General features: G+C 41.9%; 1 protein-coding gene across 1 annotated transcript in view; it reads right to left on the minus strand.

Annotated features, from left to right (window-relative positions):
• The window catches only part of LOC124775787, a 154,302-nt gene that overhangs the window by 119,130 nt on the left and 13,839 nt on the right, over window positions 1-21,333 (minus strand). The window contains exons 3-6 of the mRNA XM_047250618.1: window positions 12,300-12,572; window positions 9,731-9,843; window positions 8,460-8,627; window positions 3,008-3,249 (exon numbers count right to left, since the gene is read on the minus strand). Of these exons, the coding sequence (XP_047106574.1) occupies window positions 3,008-3,249; window positions 8,460-8,627; window positions 9,731-9,843; window positions 12,300-12,572 (796 nt within the window). The remainder of the gene's footprint in view (window positions 1-3,007; window positions 3,250-8,459; window positions 8,628-9,730; window positions 9,844-12,299; window positions 12,573-21,333) is intronic.

Below are 21,333 nucleotides of genomic sequence, written 5' to 3' on the forward strand. Positions count from 1 at the left end.
TCTGCAGACTCACGTCAGGATAAGTTCAAAAGCAAAGCAGAACACGTTTTGGTCCTGATGGGCTAATCGTGATCGACCAACCGCCGTGTCATCCTCCACTAATGAGGTCACTGGATTCGGTACGAAGGGGCATGAGGTCGGCACGTCAGTCTCCCGGCCGTTGTAGGCTTTCTTTGCCTTGAAGTCAGTAATTCTCATTCAAGCAGCACCTTAAATGGCTTTATGGGGCTGACAACAGTGTGCCAGTCCTCCCACCAAGAAAAAATTTCTGGCAGTACCAGGAATCGAACCCGGTTCCTGACATACTGACCACTGGGGTATGGAGATGAACTGGATACGTCCAGGCTTCATACTTTTTTTTACCAGCGGATACTCATCAAAGTCAGCTCCAAAATGTGATTTGCCATAATGTTGTACAGAAATTGGCTTCAGTTCCAGGTTTTAAATATGATGAATTACCGTAATACATCCTTCCTGACGTCTCATAGGGGGTCGTCTTCTTGACTGCTGGGAACGTCATAGCCAGTTTCCGGCATCCAACAGAAGGGATTTCGTTCTTCGTCCACCCTAGAGATGATGGGATGGTTTTTCCCTAATCTGAGTAAGCTGTCGGAGGAGGAGGAGGATATTAGTGTTTAACGTCCCGTCGACAACGAGGTCATTAGAGACGGAGCGCAAGCTCGTGTTAGGGAAGGATGGGGAAGGAAATCGGCCGTGCCCTTTCAAAGGAACCATCCCGGCATTTGCCTGAAGCGATTTAGGGAAACCACGGAAAACCTAAATCAGGATGGCCGGAGACGGGATTGAACCGTCGTCCTCCCGAATGCGAGTCCAGTGTGCTAACCACTGCGCCACCTCGCTCGGTTAAGCTGTCGGAGGCTTCTAGACTGGCTTAAGGACTAGTGACTTTCCCATGAGAAAAGATGTTTCCAGCATCTGTTGCAAAGAAACTTGGAAAAAGTCGTGGGAAGAAGCAGCCCTTTCCAAGGGAGTGCCCTTAACAGGAGCGGGAAATGGCCATCGAAATTGATTTCATTCTGCTATTAAGGCTAATTCGCTGAAAGGCTGTTAAAACAGTTAAATGGAACGTTTTGAAGTTAGAGGAACGGAATAGTTGGCTGCTAGCCCGTGCAGCTATAAGAGGCAGGTCTTGTGCCCTCTAGGACAGAGGCGGCGTTTTAACGTGTTTAACATTGTAGAAATGGGAGTTAGTGATCCTCCATGATAAACAAAGTTGCTTTTCCAGTGCAAAAAACCTACAAGTACTCTAAAGTATGTTCTTGGATGAGGGCCCTGGACTCAGTCACTTTCCGCTGTTCTAGTAAACAGGGCGGTTTAGTGGGCGCTCTTGTGCTCGGTAGGAAGAGGATTGAGCCATTAGCTAGCGGAAGGCCATGTTTAATAAATGTGGCAGATTTGATGAGGTTGCAGTCAAGTCACTAAATTACGATGGTTGGAACTTTAATAGTGGCAACTATTTATTTACAGCTCGTACAAAATAGATACGTGTTTCAAAGTTTTACTGACCTTGAAAGTAGTCACCAGCATTGTGTATAACCTGTTGCCAGCGATGTTGAAGTGGTAGGATTCTTAGCAGTGCCAGTTGTGTTGACAGTTTGACCGGCGCGGTCTATTGCGCGACGGATTTGTAACAGTTCTGAAGCGAAAGCCGTGAAGTGTTTCCTTCAGTTTAGAAATCGAGTTGAACTCAGGAGGCCTTAAGTCAGGAGAGGGCAGTAGGTGGTATAGCAATTAGTAGCTCTATTAGTTAAACGAATCAGTAACAGCTTGCACTGTACGTGCTTGAGCATTGTCCAGCAAAATGATGGTCAGGTCCTGCAGAAAATGTGATCACTTCTGTCTCTATGCTGTTCGTTTTTGGAACACAACCTACGACCAAAGAAGACCGAAGTAACGAATTTCTTGACACGTCACAGACTCGATGTTGTTTTCATCTCAGAGACACATCTCCAGGAGCCGACGTACGCAACATGCACGTTTACCGTACGGATAGAACAGGACAATGCGGGGGAGGGACAGCCATTCTCGTCCGCTGACTTATGAGGCATCACCAAGAACGGTTAACTCACCCTCAGAACATCTAAGCAACGGCAGTTGCCATCGCGGCGGCGATCGGAAACTTGATGTGCTACAAATGGTATCCAAGAAGCTGAGCATAACCATATCGAGTCAACGATCGGTTCATTTGGACCAGAGGACCCATTCCAATCCATACATATACAGCCCACATCAATATGGAGCCACTACCAGCTTGCAGAAGGCACTGTTGTTAAGTTGGGCTCACTGCTTCGTGAGGCCTTCGCCACACTCGAACCCTACCATCTGCTCTTAGCAACTTAAATCTGGTCTCATTTGACCGGCTATGGTTTCCCAGTTGTCCAGGGGTCAATCAAGATGGTCACGAGCCCAGAAGAGGCGCTGCACACGATGGTTAGCAAAATTACTCTCGTCAGTCGTCTGCTGTTATAGCCCAGTAACGCCATATTTTCCCGCATTCTCCTAACGAATACGTTCGTCGTTACGTCCCACAGTGATTTCTGCGGTTATCTCAGGCAGTGTTGCTTTTCTGTTATCACTGTCAATTCTACGCAAACGCCGCTGTTCTCGGTCGTTAAGTGAACGCCGTCGGCCGCTGCGTTGCCCTAAGTGAGGGGTAATACCTGAAATTTGGTATTCTCAGCACGTCTTTGACACTGTGGATATTAGATTCCCCAACGATTTCCGAAATGCAATGTTCCATGCGCCTAGTTCTAACTACCATGCGGCATTCTAAGTCTGTTAACTCCCGTAGTACGGCCAAAATTACGTCGGAAACCTTATCACACGAGTCAGCTGAGTACAAATGACAGTTCGCCAATTCATTGCCCTTTTATACCTTGTGTTGGCGGTACTACCGCCATCTGTATATGTTCATATCTCACGACTTTGTCTCCTCGGCGCATGCTGACCACCAGCAGTGGTAGACCAGTGCATATCAGACGCGCACCTTCCTCGCAGACGATGCTGAAGGCGACGAGCGGCACGTCAGTCCACGGAGGCGCGACGGCGGGGTCCGTGTTGTCGTCGAGGATCCCCTGCGCCCTGGCCAGCAGCCGCTGCGAGGCGACCACCAAGAGAGCGAGCAGCAGCGCCGCCAGCGAGTAGCTGAGCCAGACGCCGCGAGAGAAGGGCCGCGTGTACACGTTGCTCACCGCCGCCAGCGACGGCTCCCGGAACATGAACGCCGGCCTGCACCGGCGACACGCCGGCTAGAGCTTTGCACACAGTATTGGCGAAAAGAGTACGACAAGTGCCATAATCCGATTTCCCAGAAACTGCGCTTAGTGGGAGAGCGAACACGTTGAACTCTGGTTTCGCAGTACAGAGCGGATCAGGTTGTGGAAAGGGGCCAAGGTCAATTACTGTTAGTTATACAAGAACACAAAACGTTATTGCTCGAGCCAATGCACAGTTTTCTCTTTAAAACAACAAAGATCAATTCACGGCTGAGGGCCCAAGTAACTTCTCCAGAGTAAGTTTAAATGATTCCTTGTTTAACACCAGGATTTAGAGTAACGGCTGAAGGCCTTACTTCATTAAAATTGCAATATCTTTTCGGCTAAAAGCCGAAACAATATTTCAGATCAGCTAAGAAAATTCTATAGAAGCCAAGCATTTACAGTTTTCGGCTAAAGGCCATATTAAGGAAAATTCAAATAAATTCTTCGGCTGAAAGCCCAATAAAAAATTTCTTTACATAATAAAAGAGAGGCTTTGAAGATATGCTTTTACACAGTACAACAAAACATCTTAAGAAGACTTGAAGCGTTTTGTCGGCTGAAGGCCCAAACAATTACCCAAGAATAATTAAAGACCACCTTCAGAGAAACATTTACAGAACACAGCTGAAGGCCGTTCCAAGAACTCAAGATAATTAAAGTGAAACCTTACAGGCAAGGATTTACATATTAAAGCCACAGATTCTGAAACAAACACGGCTGAAGGCCTAAGCCGGTCGCAGGTTCGAATCCTGTCTCGGGCGTGGATGTGTGTGATGTCCTTAGCTTAGTTAGGTTTTAGTAGTTCTAAGTTCTAGGGGACTGATGACCTTAGATGTTAAGTCCCATAGTGCTCAGAGCCATTTGAACCAATTGAAGGCCTAAATACAGAGCAAAAGGAATTTTAAATAAAACACTGTTGAAGACCTAATCTTAAAATAGTTGTTATGAAGTCGGCTGAAGGCCATCTACTAAACATAAAACAGATTATTAATACACGGATGAAGGCCTGTCACAGTACCTGTGACCATATAAAATGACAATCACAAACAACAAACAGTGGTCCTCAGAAGTGTTCCAAGGGTCGGCCTGGGGAAGAAACTCTAGGTGAGACAGACAGCCAAGCGTAACACTAAATAATTAGGCGACAACACGACCTAGGGACGGCTGAAAACCAACTAACAACCTAATCAATTCCCTCTGTCGCAACCGACCAACTACCTATTCCAGTCCGCAGACAGCATTCATCTGCTCGGTGGAAATCACAGGAGCTACACACAGTTCCACGTAAACACACTTGCACAAGGACTCGAACAATCTTAAAAGCAATCACTGTGGACCAGCAAGGGCGAATCATTTCGACAAACAGAGTTTCCACAAGCTGTCGGTGACCAAATACACGTCGTCCGATGAGACGACGGACCGAACGACCAACCAAGATCGTCCCCACTCAAGTTATGTGTGTCGGCAACGGTCGGGCGAGTCATGGCTGTCCGAAGCTGACTGCAGCTCCAACCCGACTCAACTCGATGTCCGTTCGGAATTCGGAGACACGGCGACCCGAGAACACTGGTTCGGACCCAACCATGCAGAGGTAACTCTTGCCAATTGGCCACGACATCTCTGCACAAGGAAGGAACCGACCCACGTCTCAGAAGATGACCAACTGACGAGGCCCAGAAACGGTCAAAGGACTAAATAGACGTCACCCGATGAGACGACCAACCAACCAACGGTCGTCCCGCTCCAATCTCCTTTCGTCGGACAGTTCATGTAGGTCGCCAGCTGTCGGTAACCACTGGCTGTCCGCACCTCACTGGTGCTCCGTCCCCGACTTGCTCCACTGCAGGTCCGCCCGCAACTGAACTCCCGACACACGACGACCCGGAAATACTATCGGTCGTTCCAGAGATGGTACGATAGTGCACATATCGATAAGCGCTGCTGCCACTCACGGACAGGTAAGACAGGAAGTTAGTGACGCCAGTAAATGGAATAAGAAAACGAAGCGGCAGTACCGCAGTAGAAGATGACAAACAATAAACGGCATGAACACGAGCCGCGCACGGCTCACACCTGTCTCAGCTTAGCCGTGGATACTCGACCGTTTCTGAGAAAACGACGGTAAAAGTTTTCCAGGTAGTGCCTTTTAAAAAGCAAAAAGGTTCAAATGAAGCGGAGTGGCCCGGCAGTAGACGTCTGGCATTAGGTCCAGCGAATTCTGGTATTTCTCAAACGTGCTGCTCCTGACCGAATAACAGCGCAAACGATGTTTCTAGATGATGTTTACGACCCGCAGAAAAGACTCATTTGTGAATTAGGTCCGCCGTCTTGCAGCTCCACTCTTTCTTTTTGCCACTGACGAGAAGTGTATTCTCGATTTTTGAACTTACGCGAACATACGACATTGCATCGTTGTCTGTAATCCGAAATATAGGCAATACTTTTCCAGCTTCCTTTGGAGTGCTTGCTACGACCCGCCGTGCAGTTGGAATGTCCCTGCAATGAGCAGTTGATCTGATGTACTATTTCTGATTTTTTTATGCTGCGACCTCCAACGGTATTCTTCTTTATTTCGAGAAGACGTGCTTGGGTTTCTCCACAGCTATGGACGGCTTTCATGGACTTCACTCCACATGTCCGAGGAAAAAAAAAATATTTTCTTCTGATCCATACATTTGTTACCTCTGCCACCTTTCCTTTCCTTCTTTCTTAGTTTAGGTAGAACTGTTGGAATAGGCGTAATTAGGTGCCGACGCCTGCAGCGGTAGCAAATAGACTCCTTCTTTACAGGTTCCTTTATAGCCAGTATAATGAGTGGTAAAATTGGTTAGCGTTAAAAAAAAAAAAAAAAAAAAAAGAGTGGCGCAGTGACTAGCGTCACGGATACACGCTTTTGCGCCTCGTTTTTGAAACACGATTGCTATTGTTATTTTTGTTTTTCATTTATCTATCCATCACTGTAGAAGATTTGTATACGAATGCTTTCCAGTGTATACTGAAGCAATGTTTTTCTTATTCGTCAAGTAATTATATGTCTGGTGAACGAATTTAAAAAAATGGAAAAATTACTTCAAATTGTTTTCGGTGAAATTCCTGCAGTGTATCTGGATTCGTAATCAACTGCAAGGACCACTTTTAAAAAGATTGATCCAGTATGCACGATTTGGCTGTGAAACTATTGCCAACACGTGAACTCTTCAGCAGTGTTAACGACGTTTCTTTCCCGAGTGAGATTCATACTAAGAAATGTCGCTGCGGCAAATATGCTTCATTAGTTGTTCGTGGTGTTCGGAATTTCTATGTTTAGTATGTTCCTAAGTTCGGTATCATCCAATGGAGTGCACGAAATCTTTCTCAAGAATAAACATAAGAATAAAATGTAAGAATCAAAAACTGATATAAGAATGTAGTATAAGAATGTGGGAATTTAAAATGATTGTAACCCCTAAAATACCACACAAAAAAATGGCTCTGAGCACTATGGGACTTAACATCGATGGTCATCAGTCCCCTACAACTTAGAACTACTTAAACCTAACAAACCTAAGGCCATCACACAACACCCTGTCGTCACAAGGCAGAGAAAATCCCTGACCCCCCCGGGAATCCGGGCGCGGGAAGCGAGAACGCTACAGCACGACCACGAGCTGCGGACAAAATACCATACACACACACATTATTCAAGTAATGTATGACACTTATTGTCAAACCCAGCTGTGATATTACAGTTAATGTAACGCCTTTTTGACTTGATAAGAAACATTCGCGTAGTAGCTTCCATGGACATGGCAGGATAAAGGAAAAAAAATTAATTAAATAAATAAAAACAATCGGACTTCGAACACGGGATGTAAAAGTGAGAGGCCGCAACCCTAACAACTATGCCACCAGTCGGACGGAGCTTACCATCCCGTAACAGACACCTACATATATTAAGTCGGTGATTTTCACAGTCGTTTTGTCAGAAACGGTCGAATATTTACGGATAAGCCGAGACAGGTGTTTAGTCCTCCTCCACTAAGGCGAAGTTTCTGGGAAATCGTGTTATGCCACTTTCCGAGTTCTCCTCGTGAGTCAGTGAGTCAGTTATGTGACATTGATGAGTTGGCAACGTTCCGCTTCTGGCCGTCAGGCTTTAAGGGTGAGGGTAACAGGCATTCTCGGGCAGTAAGAGATGTGCATTGCAATAAACTGACATAGACTACATCCTGACTGAATGTCTGCCCGTGCAGCAGTTTTTTCCTCACACGTTCAGGCACTGAAGATGTTCTAACAGTTACATGTCTTATGTAGTGCGAAAAATTAAACCAACGCAAGTATAATGTATTCATTGGAACTATGGTCAAAAACTCAAGCGAACTTTGATGTAGCTATACGTTTTGTTCTGCTATAATGTTTGGCTGACTTTGATATCGGTTTTAGAAACGATTTTTGACGAGATTAGACTTGCGAATCATGTCCTTTACTTTGGTATCCCTCATTGGCAAGTGCACTTTAAATTGTAAGTTAGATCATCAGTAGTGTCCATGTACGTTTTGCAACGCGGCATGCGTACCTTTTTACGTCGAGCTGGGACTCAAACGCATTGGAAATCAGCCAAGACGAGACTTGTCTCGAACAAGCAGAATGCTCAGTCAACGAGTTGGGTCTTGCCAAAGCCTACCTGTCTGCATTGTGACACTTTACAACCATCATGGAACAATACGTAGATGTGGAAAATAACTTGAGTCTCCGTTGTGCATTCTACCATCTATTGTACAGTAACCCAATTATCCATCTACAAAAGTGCTGCTTTACGTAACTTTTGGATAATTACTTTTGAATACAGCGCAAAAAATTCACAGCGTTCTGATACCTTTTATAACGTTCCAGAACACTACAATGTTTTATTTTAATGGCCTGTAAAGTACTTTCAAATGTGGAAGTACCACAAGTTGCACCGTTTACGTAATTCTTCGAATAAATATTTTTAAACATGACACCAAAAAGAATCAATGCGTTCGCATGTTTATTATGACAGGAATTTTGTAAAATAGCACTAGTCTGGTTCTGTGGAGTATAAAATAGCAAAGAACTGGTAGGTAATCGAAGAGTGAAAACAAAAAAAAATTGTAAATTAAGTATACGAGTGGAGATTTTCATATAGCCTCGACAGAGCTTTAGTTGGGAAAGACTTACTGAAATCGTCCAGGCGGCGTCGTGTAGTCGATGACGTCGATGCGGTCCCTGCGTAGAGCGAATCCTAGGGCGAGCTCTATCTCGCCTCTCTGCAGTTGACCAACCTGACCGTTGAACACCCCAGGGGACACTCGCATGCCCCACTGGTTCGCAAATACGATGTTGTGCCTGTTTGAGACAACACTCACAGGTTATGAAGACTCCATTTGGATGAACAGCTTAGCGCGATCACCTGAACTTGTTAATTAATCACGTAAACAGAAAAGTCGCAATTAAAAATGTACAGTTGTTTATGAAAGTGATACAGAGCAGTAAGCAACAATTAAAGACATGTCGTCGACGGAGTAGGAACCACAAAATATGCATTAAAATGATCAGCCCATAAAGCCTATATCTGGATTGCTGAAAGTGTGGTCTGTCGTTTCGAGCTTCGTATTGGTTTTGTTTATATTGTGCACATGTCGCTATAGTGTTGACAAGCACAGTTCGAACAGTTAAATGATCTAAACTGATGTCTTAATGCGGGTTTGCAGCAGTGAATAGTTCTAATGAGAAACTGCCCGACAGTTTCAGAATAAGATGCCCGTTGTGTATCAGAGTTGATATCAGTGGTTCACGGAAGCGCACATGCTAATCCTGATGATCCGAGGACAGCACCATACTTTCACTAATGTGACAACAAAGGAAAGTAGTGTAGAACATAATCGCTAAAGACAACATCCGACATCTCTATGACTGTCTCTCCCAAAAACTGCAGCGTTGCACTGCAGGTAGAGACGTCGGTACAATATACTGCAGTTAGGGCCCAAGGTAATGTATAGTAGTTGTACGACCCTGTGATTGCGATTATATACAGGGCAGAAATTTGAGAATATACAGTGCAGAAATTATGTGATGTGTAAACAAATTTTTATTCGTATAAAATCTTTACTTTGGGGAATGTTTTCTCACATGCCATTTGTGTATTACAGGGATAGCAAAATGACATTAGCGCTGTTTCAAAACAGTAAAGCACCTCTGAAGACAACGAAACAGTAAAGTTCCACTCGCTAGAACATTTCACCTGATTTCCCTCACTCGTGAACCACAGACGATAGAAATGGTTCGTCATATTTCGTGGCAATCATGTATCAAGCGCTAAGCAAAAAACGGAAGGGAGAAGGCTTGTCTTTACTTCTCCCGTGGATAACGAGATCGTTGGGATCAGGAGAACCTAACGTATACCGGAAGATTTGCTAAAAAGACTGTTTACAGCATCATTCTGTACTCACGTGTAGTTGAGGCGTGCAGCTGCTACCTTGGATATGGCGTAGTACAGCTTGCTCCAGGTATCCAGATGGCGGTAACTGGGGTCATCGTAATGTGAGAAATTGTCGTTCAGTTTCTGCCAAATGTGAAGTGTGACATATATTACTCACTTACTAGGATCGTTTAGCGATATATTTGACACACATACATCTACATAGAAAAACACACACACACTTACATACAAACACCCGCGCGCGCGCGCACGCACACACACACACACACACACACACACACACACACACAGGCACATCCTTGTTGTGGAAGAAGTTTCGTCACCTACGACCATCATTTTGCCGGCAAGAGGAAGACAGAGTAACTTTATGTTTTTGATCAGCAGACCATCTCTCTAATGTACTGGGCTAAACACACCTATTTTCATTATCTCATAGAGTGAGAGTATGTGACAGTTCTGACAGAGATCCATCTTTGGAGAGGATGTTGACCCTTCTTCTTTGTCGTCAACAACATAAAACCCTCTTATTTAGGTTCCAGAACACCCCTGGAGTGTCTCCCATTAACAGTACGATACAAATTCACGTAACCTTTGGTAACTTAACACTGAGAACTGTTTTACAGAGGAGAAACTCACAACACAAACACATATATGTGTATCTGCAAGAGCTCACTACATGGGATAACGTATGGTAGAAACCGTTATGGATGTTAAGCATTATAGCTGTTTTTATAATCACCCAGTCTCAAAAGAATATGGTAATTTGCTTGCTGTTACGTAGCAATCTTAAACTGGAATTTAGAATGGGTATTAACACCCATAACAATGCAATAATCTCAGCATGCAGATGTCAGCACTAACTTTTAACTATTAGCAACACTATATGTGTCAACACATCAGTCAGTCTGCTTCCACTGTGACAATCCTGTTTCTGTCACTCTTCACTGAGATTTTCAGGTTTTCTGCGGGGTTATTATCTTATTGAAATGTCAATGCTAATTAAATGTTATCCATTTAAAATTGTGAGATGATAAACAAAATGCCCAAATGTTTTATTAAACAAAGCCTTCCATGATAAAGCTCTTATGTTCTTAAATACAGGGTGATTCAAAAAGAATACCACAACTTTAGGAATTTAAAACTCTGCAACGACAAAAGGCAGAGCTAAGCACTATCTGTCGGCGAATTAAGGGAGCTATAAAGTTTCATTTAGTTGTACATGTGTTCGCTTGAGGCGCTGTTGACTAGGCGTCAGCGTCAGTTGATGCTAAGATGGCGACCGCTCAACAGAAAGCTTTTTGTGTTATTGAGTACGGCAGAAGTGAATCGACGACAGTTGTTCAGCGTGCATTTCGAACGAAGTATGGTGTTAAACCTCCTGATAGGTGGTGTATTAAACGTTGGTATAAACAGTTTACAGAGAATGGGTGTTTGTGCAAAGGGGAAAGTTCTGGACGGCCGCCAGGCAGCCCGTGACAGAGCACTTCATCACTGGCCTCCAAGAAGCCCTGATCTTACCCCCTGCGATTTTTTCTTATGGGGGTATGTTAAGGATATGGTGTTTCGGCCACCTCTCCCAGCCACCATTGATGATTTGAAACGAGAAATAACAGCAGCTATCCAAACTGTTACGCCTGATATGCTACAGAGAGTGTGGAACGAGTTGGAATATCCGGTTGATATTGCTCGAGTGTCTGGAGGGGGCCATATTGAACATCTCTGAACTTGTTTTTGAGTGAAAAAAAACCTTTTGAAATACTCTTTGTAATGATGTATAACAGAAGGTTATATTATGTTTCTTTCATTAAATACACATTTTTGAATCACCCTGTATTATCAAACTATGATGTTTAGTAATATGTTAATGATATATGTAACAATAGCATAAAATATTCGTGGGTTAAACCTAACGTCAATGATTCACGAAAAATACAATATAGAAATGTTCTATTAACGCAGGTGTCGCACCTTAGTCCATTTATATATTCGTTTTCAACTGCCTTACTCAAGTGAACATGTCTAATTTGGTAGCAATTATTAAATAACTAATTGGAACGAGCCATAGTAATCTATTAAACCGTAGAATTGGCCATTATACTACCTAAAATCTAAGCTGACGTTCTTATACAATGTTTGCCAAACAATAGAAATAGTTGCAAAAATGGCTGTGTGGACGATGTGGCCTATTCTGCACCTTATTTAGATATATGTGACGATGCTGTGCTGAGTATATTTCTATGTTTTCACGATGCCAATACAGCGTTATCACTTTAGGACGTGGTGTAGGAAACATCTGAGGATGGTCATTACTAACTGAAACCGGTCATCGTCAAAAGAATTGATATTGTGATCAAAGACTAGAATAAAAAACGTTTGATAGACAAGAAAGTTTTATCAAATAACTTACCAGCAGAGATACAACTAAATTAACACTCAAAGACTCATAGATGCCAATTAGAAACGTTGATGTTGGATGGATGTAACAAAATGAGAGGATTAGGATTTCTGTGTAGAGGAGGCATAAGTCTGGCTGGGAGTCCGGATGTTCTGGTGGTAGAACGTTTGACTTGCTGACTCACCACGATGCCAGCCTTGATGGCGAGTCCCTGCAGGTTGTTGCGCGACGGCGGCGCTGGCATGGGCTCTCCCTGTTGCCAAGCAGCGGGCTCTGAAACCACGAGGCGCTCGCCCAAGCCATAAGCGTAGCGCACCAGCCAGCTGACGGAAGCGGCACGTTTTCCAGACAGCAGCGTCACGCTGGAGTCCAGCGCCAGCTGCGGAATCTCCTGGGGCTCCAGATCTCCCAGCAGCAGCCAGTGGCGCATCACTCCCAGCAGCTGCCTGTCAGCCGCCTGCGCACAGCCCTAATAGCTACAGGCCACTGGCACAGCGGTAGGCAGTGTCTGCAGAAAGCAGTTCCCCGCTGACAACAGGCCAGGCCGTCAGTAGCTTTGGGAGGAAATTCTCTTGTCCAAGAGATAAGAAAAAAGTCTACTGGAACACAAAGGGCCCTCAGTACAGAACAACCACCTTCAGCCACAAATCGTGATTTTATTAAAATGCACGATGCATTTTGAGCTCTTGGGACTCATCTTCAGTTACTTTGACAGTCTACATCAACTTCACATTTCGTTTTATTCTGGGACTGGTAAGATCATATTGTTATATTACAAAATGCCACATTATGAAATATAAGTTTATAAAACTATGATAAATCCAAAAGGAACTTTGCATGGCTCTCGAGAATGTTTATGTACAAATACATTTACTATTAAGCAGCACATTTGCATAAACATTTTGGCGCAACACATTTTCGAACATAATTTAAACAAGTCAAAGAATTCCGACCGTTAAGATGCTGCATTTTAATACACAGATATTATTTACAAGGTGACACATTATTATTTACATAGACGTCATTCACAGTACGAGTACAAATATCTGTGAATGTGATAAATGTGCCCATATTTTATGGTATGCCTATATTGTATGAAATCGTTGTTACTAAATACTTGTATTAATAGGAAAAAATAAACTCTTAAAATTATTAAAAAATTGTGACTGCTTAACTGTGTTCTTTGAACAAGTTTAGAGAAGCTTTTTCTTTAAGTATTATGAGATGTAATGGCTCTATCAAACCAAGTATTTAGCTTAATTTCTGTATGTAGTACGGATTAGCTAGTATGAATGTTATCCTAATCCGTGTCTGATAAGGTACGTGTAATGTCTCTATGTAATGTAATATCATTGTAATATTACGGCTGCGAGTACCAGCGATGATGCGCTACCGTAATTGAGACGACAACGCTCTATGCTGAGAAAAAAAAGGACCTATGTTTTTTGTAATTGTTGGAGATAAGGAATGCCGATGGACACTGTGCTTTTTAGAGGTCCGATAAGTTTGCATATAGAAGCAATTTTGAAGCACGAAGGAGATAAAACTTGTAATCGCAATTATCAAGGATTAAAAATTTAATTTGTGGAAAAGAAGGTAAAGATCGTTTACGAACTTTTATTCGGTGTTGTATCTCATGACCTTCGTAAAATGATTAATGTGTTTAGCAATACATAGTGGCTTCTTCGCAAATTAACAATACTGGGCAAATCTGCTAATATCACGGTCCGAACGACGCTCAATATTTCTCCGTCAGCTTGTGCGTTAAAGACGTTCCCTAAGCGACCAGTTTGTTAGTCAGAAGATATACTGCCACTGTTCTTCAACCTTCTCATTCTGAAAGTGTCTCCAGAAAATCTTAAGGAGACTGTGAGTATTTTAGCTGCCACTAGAGACGGCGTCTTCATCGCGAGTTGTATCAGTTTTCTCTGACTTTACCTGGCGTTCTCTGAGAACCGGAGAAACGGAAACCTCCGACCGCCAACTCATCCTGCACGTAACCCGTTCTCTCCTTACGGTAGCCATGAAGAAAATATATTCATCTATAGTCAAATGTTTCACAGATTTTTGTTTTAGACAGGTAACAAATTTTAAAATGCATGCATCAGGACAAAACATCAAAAGAGAGTTTAAGTGCAGTACGTGTATTATCAGTGTCAAAGTCAAAGGTTAAGTTAGCTAATTAATTAATTTTTCTTTGTACGACGTAGCAGTTTATTTCAGTGGTTAAGTGTAAAGGCATCAGTATGTGCGAGGTAAGTGGTGTCCCAGTTTGTTGTTTACAAAGAAAGAAATTTTAACATTGGTGTTTCTAAATAAGTTACAAATTTTTATAATGCTGTGCCTAAAGAGGGAATGCTTGTGAATATATGTCCAGTGTCAGATTTTTTCCTGTAGTGCTTCTATTGCTGATGTTAACCTGTATTTTGTTTGATAGCTTTCAATTTATTTATCAGAATATCCGTTATTTTTTGCAGTTGCTTTGATGGTATCAATTTCTTGTGGTACGGCTTTGGGTTTTAATAGTAATCTGTGCCCTGTTCAGCGTAGATCCAAATGCAGCATACTAGTGCGTGTTTAGATGGTGTGATGATTCATGTTTTGTGATATCAATGCAGGCTGGTTTTCTGTAAGTGTAAAAATTGTGCTCTTGCTGTTCATTAACAATTGTGAGGCCTAAGAAATTTATGGAACGGTCAGTTTCATGTTCAACTGTAAACTTTATTTTATTGTGGAGGGAACTAAGTAATGTGAGAAGTTCATCAAGTTCATATTTTGTGCCATCAAATGGGAGTAGTATGTCATCCACATATCTTATGTACTAAACAATGTTTTCAGCAAGTTTATTTTCCCTTCAAAAAATTAGTTTTCTAAGTGGTTGATTAATATGTTAGCCAGGACGCTTGATATGTTACCAAAGCCTTCCTTCTACTGAAACATTTTATCATTAAATGAGAAGTAGCTTAGGACAGTGCTTCAAATAGATCGACCAATTCTGAAATCTCTGAAGATAGTGTGTATTTTTTACTAAATAAGTGGTTTCAAAAGTGTAAAATTCTCTGAGGATATTATTCAACAGTTGGGAAACTTCGTGTGCTGGACTATTCTTAGAGTTAACAGCGGGTCTCACTGTAGAACCAGATATGTGGACCTTTGGCTGTGCTCTGAGTTTGGGGGCAGTGGGTTTCATTAATGTACAACTTTTAATTTCTCTATCAGATAGGAGGAAGTTACATTAGCTAAGCATTTTCTTTAATTTTTTCTGGAATTTGGTGGTTGGATCACAGTTCAATTTAGTAATTTTGTTTTCCGAGAAAATTAAGAGTCCTAGCAATGTTACCATTTTTGTAAAGGACAATAAATGGACTTTCCTTTATCAGCCTTAACAACAGTAGCGTTGTGTTCAGTGAGATATGTTTTAACACTTTGTTTTCATCATAATCTGTATTAGAGCAGTGTTCAGCTTCTTTCCTTTCATTACGGATGATTTCATTAATATTCTGTGCTAAGACAATCTGTTCTTGTGAACATATATGCCGCTTTCTTTGTATTTACTAAGAGACTTTTTAGGTTACGATGATTAAACACTGGCCTGATATTGTGATTGAGACCGCAATTCAGTAAGGCTTGTTCTGTGTTTGTTGGTTTTGTTTATAACTCTTTCATAGAAAATGTCGTCAACTGTTAACGAACGGACTACACGAATCACTATTGATTTTACAGTCTTATGATAGGGCTGTCTGGCTAACTCTCTCTCTCAGATTAATACAGCAGCAATCGCCAGTTTCCAAACATCGATGGAACCTTCTCAAATTAATGGCACGTTTTGCAAAAGTAAGCATTGCCTACAGGGGAAGCAACTGTAGAAACTAAGTTTTTGAAAACAGCCCCAAGTAACAGTATTTTTAATTTACCGGCTTCTCTCTTCAAATGATGATGCGTTTGTTAATTTGAAGAGCAAAATCGGTAAATAAAAAATACTAAGCGCGAGTTCTGGCTTTTTTCACAAGTTAGTCCCTTTTTGCTCTGACATGCGCATGCACGCTTCTTGACAAAATTTTCGTCACTCATTTCTCCAAATGTTAGAGATATTCAGAACGCTATTACCTCAAAATACACTAATTTTGGTTCATGTATCGATGAAGATTTTTTTCACTTCTTGATCCTGCGAACACGCAGTACTTATGCGATGCGTGTTCCACGTAATCGCGAAGAGCTATTTGCAGTGCTAGAAAGCACTGTGTGAAAGGTGATATAGGGTACCGGCACTAGCTCAGATAGAGGACAGGGAACGAAACTGTGCCCCCCTTGGACGAATGCAGACACCAGGCAGTAATGAATAGCGTAACACTAGTCATGCACAGTACTTGCAACGAATCGCTGTTTATAACAAATAATCGTAAGAGAAATGTATTATATAACTTTGACCCTATACACTGATATTCAACAGAGCATTTAATAAACCTGTGACGCGATTCTGTGGGTTGTTCAGCTGAGAAGCTGTGTTGTTGCGACTACGGTCGACAATTTGCTTGGAATTATAATTATTGAACTAGTATGCAAACATTACCCAATGTACTTTATAGCTTTGACACGTACGATATATACTTGGCAAATGCACCAAAAAGTCTGACAAATCAAATTGCTGACTTTCACTAGCGTCATCTTCCTTGCATTCGCCTCAGGAAGCCGTGTGCCGAATCTGGCAACCTACCCTTTCCTGGAATCGTTATCTGAATAGAGGCCGTTTAATCTCGTTTTCCTGAAAATAATCAGAATGTCTTCTTTTGATATTTATTTACTTTTTGCCAAAGGAAATAAAGAAAACTAGGTTTCTCTAAGGACAGATAAGTGTCCCAACAGATCTTATATAATGTTTGTGAAGTTAATGCAGTGTCAGCACAAAGAAGGCATTAGTTGTTGGTGAAGGTTTCAGACTATTTTCAGAAACCGTTTTACGCAACCTCTTCGCTCCTTGTAAATAGCCTCCTCTGCTACGACATGCTTTTCCGTTATGGTAAACACATAGTGAACACCCCTGGCATGTCACTAGTAAACAACTTCACACATTCAGATTTCAACATCCTATTCCCGTTTTCGCACTTTACCTACACCTCTACACCTACTAAAATTCACACTACAGTGTTTGACAGAAGTTCATCAAGCCATCTCCACACTATTTCTCTACCGTTCCACTCTCGAACAGCGTGCGGCAAAAACTAACACTTAAACCTTTCAGCGCGAACTCTGATTTCTCTTATTTCTTACGATAATCATTTCTCCCTACGTAGGGGAGCGTCAACAAAATGTTTTCGCATTTGGTGGATAAATTTGGTGATTGAAATTTCGTTAAAAAAGAACGAGAAGCGCCTTTGTTTTAACGATTGCCACTCCAACTTGCGTATCATATCCGTGACACTCTATACCCTATTTGGCGATATAACAAAACGAGCTGCCGTTCTTTGAATTTCTTCGATGACTTCCATCAATCCTATCTGTTAAGGATCCCATATTGCTGAGTAATAGTCTAGAAGAGGACGGACGAGCGTTGTGTAATCTGATCCGTTGCATCTACTAAATGTTCTGCCAAAAAAAAGAAAAACAAATGCAAGCCTTTACATTTGTTTGATATATTGTATTATTGTGTAGTAGAAATTTAGAGAATTCCATGTAGCAAATCAAGTGAATGAACTCAGAGTTTTTCTTGTTCAGAGTCAACTGCCGCTTTTCGCACCATACACATATCTTGTCTAAATTGTGTCGCAATCGGCTCTGATCTTCAGACGACTTTCCTAGACAGTAAACGATAGTATCATCCGTAGACAATCTAAGAGGGCTCCTCATATTCCCCTCTTAATTGTTTATATAGATTGGGAAGAGTAGATCGCCTAAATACTTCCTTGGGGAAAGACAGATATCGTTTCTGTTTTACTGTCTGACTTTCCGCCATTTACTACTACCTGTGACCTTTCTGACAGGAGTCACGAATCCAGCCGTACAGCTGAGGCAGTATTTCATAGACGCGCAGTTTGATTAGAACCCGCCTAAGGGCAACCGGGTCAAAAGCATTCTGGAAATCTATAAACTGGAATCAATTTGAGATCTCTTGTCGATAGCACTCGTTACCTGGTGTGACTAATGAAATAGCTATATCTCACAACAATGATATTTTCTGGACGTTTATTATGTGCCAAGAGTTCGCTTTCGTCGAGGTAATTCGTAACGTTTGAAGTCCGCCTGCTTAGCTGGGTGGTAACGTGCTCGCTTTCCATGCAAGCGGGCCCGGGGTCGATTCCCGACCGGGTTGGAGATTTTCGCCGTTCGTGGAATGGGCGTTGTGCTGTCATCATCACTTCATCCTCAACGCTGGCACGCAAGTCGCCCAATGTGGCGTCGACTGAAACAAGCCTTCCACTTGGCGGTCGAACTTACCCGGATGGGTTCATTTTCAAATGTTCGAACAAGGTAAATGTTCAAAAGTCCTAATGCAAATCTGCGTATGTGATACGTATCTGTCATTCAGTTGATTATGTCTATTTCCTTTCTTATGTAGCAGCGTGATCCGTGTAACTTTCAGTCTTTAGGTTCTCGTATTGCTAAACCTCTTTTTCCTGGGGATTCTAGGCCAGGATTTGTATGAGAATCGTTGTCACCAGCATTCAAAATACATGTTCCTCAATTTAATTTGGATTTTTACGTCTTCTTCCTGTAACTTATAGCAAATATTGTTCTCTGCTTGTAGAATAGTTTGTTTTATCTTCTCTGCTGAAAAGTGAGGAACTTCACTTATACTTACGTTTGCAAAAAACCTTTATTCCTTAAGATACAGCAGAACTGCCTTTGATTTAGGTCTCTTTCATCACTTTCCCTTTGAGGTTACCCGCTGTATAGCCTCTGATAGATGTTATCCTTAGTATATCTCTGTATCTTCCTCTTACGTAACGTCACACTTGGCATATGGTAAATGTGACAAATGCTTCGTATCTTAATGACAATTTGATAGACATGAATCGTTTTTTTTAAGATTATCAATCTTTGGTTTTAGTGACTCAAATGTTGATATAGCGCGTATACATTATCAATTAAAGTCTGTCCTCACACTCTGGATTATAAGTTGATAATTAGCCCAGAGTACAGAGTGAAGGTATCGCCAGTCACCAATGTTGTTATACTCAACCGAGATAAGGGCAGACATTTTTTTTAGATAACTGACTGTCTTACATGCTAAACTTTGCCTTATTCTGACAGCCTTGCTTCATAGCCAGTGATGTAAAACGGATAGTATATATCGGCCTCTGCAATGGATCTTCTCAAACTTCGTTTTACAAAAACTACCATTTTTTGGAACTATTTTCCTGCACGCTTTACTCATCCTAGCAATTTTACTGAGATATACTTTCTACTGAGCTTCTGACTGTCAGCCGATGATTGATAGGATGTGCTAGGTAATTTGACGGACTTGTAGAATTTTATTTTGCACTGCTATTCTCATTTACGGCCTGTCTAGTCCCTCTTCTTCGTGGCTTTGTCTCTCCTGTTAGGGACACGTTTGTTGTTGTTTACGCCACCATCCATTTTACTGGTGCTAACAGAATTGTAATTTCACTTGAGCTTTTAACACCGCAGTTACTTTACATGCAGCAGTAATAATAAACTGTCTTGAGTTTGTTTCAGTATTCATACGTGAATAGTGTGAATGTGCGCAAGTTAGGTGACACTTGCGAGTCGTGAAAGGAACTCTTAAATGCATGTTACGTCTAAAACTTGCTCGAAATTTCTGCATCTTACAAAGGAAACGAGTTTACGGCTTTAGATATGTTATTCCCATGGCCAATGTTAGCGGTATGTGTAGACCGATTGCCGACCCTAGTGGCCGAGCGGTTCTAGGCGCTTCAGTCTGGATCCGCGCTACCGCTACGGTCGCAGGTTCGAATCCTGCCTCGGGCATGGATGTGTGTGATGCCCTTAGGCTAGTTAGGTTAAGTAGTTCCAATTTCTGGGGGGACTGATGACCTCAGAAGTTAAGTCCCATAGTGCTCAGAGCCATTTGAACCATTTATAGACCGATTATTATGGCAACACTTCATGAAATCGTAAACATGTAACCACTTTTAAAGATCTTTCGCTACAATTTATAGGACGAATGTAAATAACGAGATGACTGTGTAGTAATCGTTAGTTCGTTGCTGGCTGAATATACTCTAAGACGTATTGAACGGTCACACTTGGGATGTAGTTAGGGACCATATGGAACCAGATAGAAAAAGCCACCAACATATTAATATTGAATGTGAAAAACGTCGTCGTTCAATGTCTTTTTTCATAATTAACTTACTCCCACGTCTATTGTTAGCAGAATTTTGGTTAACGAAATTGATTGGCGCTGCTCCATTAATCTACAGTAACATTTGAGCTATCTGCAGCGAGCAAACCATTGTTATACGTTGGAGTTGTCGTAACAGCCCCCAGACGTATAAAGTTGATCGTAGGTGATCTTCGTTAGTTCGATTGCAGTGTTTTCGAATGACATGCAGTTTTACTTATATTCAATTCATTTCGAAACAACCATATTTAGTCCTGGCGCAAAAGGATTGTCTTCAGAGAAGAAATAAGATTCAAAAATATGATGGAATACCTACTCGAGCTGCACAAACAGCTTTACAGTGAATTGTGGTAAGATCGAATAGTAAAATGATTAGTAGAGATGGAAATATTATAGAACTTGTTTAGTGGGCTTATCCTGTTTAGCATTTCAGTGCAAATTTATTTAGGAAAGTCAATGATTATTTTTTTTTATTTTTGAATCATGCCAAGTGATAATTTGGTTTCCTAAAGTCAATGAGAAAATGTCAGTGTGTAGTTAGCGCATATTTACTTTCATATTATATGCATGAAATGTGTTCTGAATTACAAAGAAATTACATTTTGTCACATAGCCCCTTTAGCATGATAACACTCCAATTGTAGTAGCTGGCGACAGGTTGTGTGCCCGATGTTTTCACGGGGTGAGGCATCTGGAGAACGTTTTGGCCAGGACAACAGTCAAACACGCTCTGTATCGAGGTAGTCTGGACAGAATGCGACGCATGACGTCTTGTATCATCTTGTCGAAGGGCAACTTCACGGTAACAAGAAAGAAAGGGCCAAGCACCGGACTTTACACGTCAGAAACGCAATACCTGCTGTCGAAACTATCATTTATTCAAACCAGAGATGAT

Source organism: Schistocerca piceifrons, chromosome 2 (genome assembly GCF_021461385.2).
Source record: "Schistocerca piceifrons isolate TAMUIC-IGC-003096 chromosome 2, iqSchPice1.1, whole genome shotgun sequence".
Lineage (NCBI taxonomy): Eukaryota > Metazoa > Arthropoda > Insecta > Orthoptera > Acrididae > Schistocerca > Schistocerca piceifrons.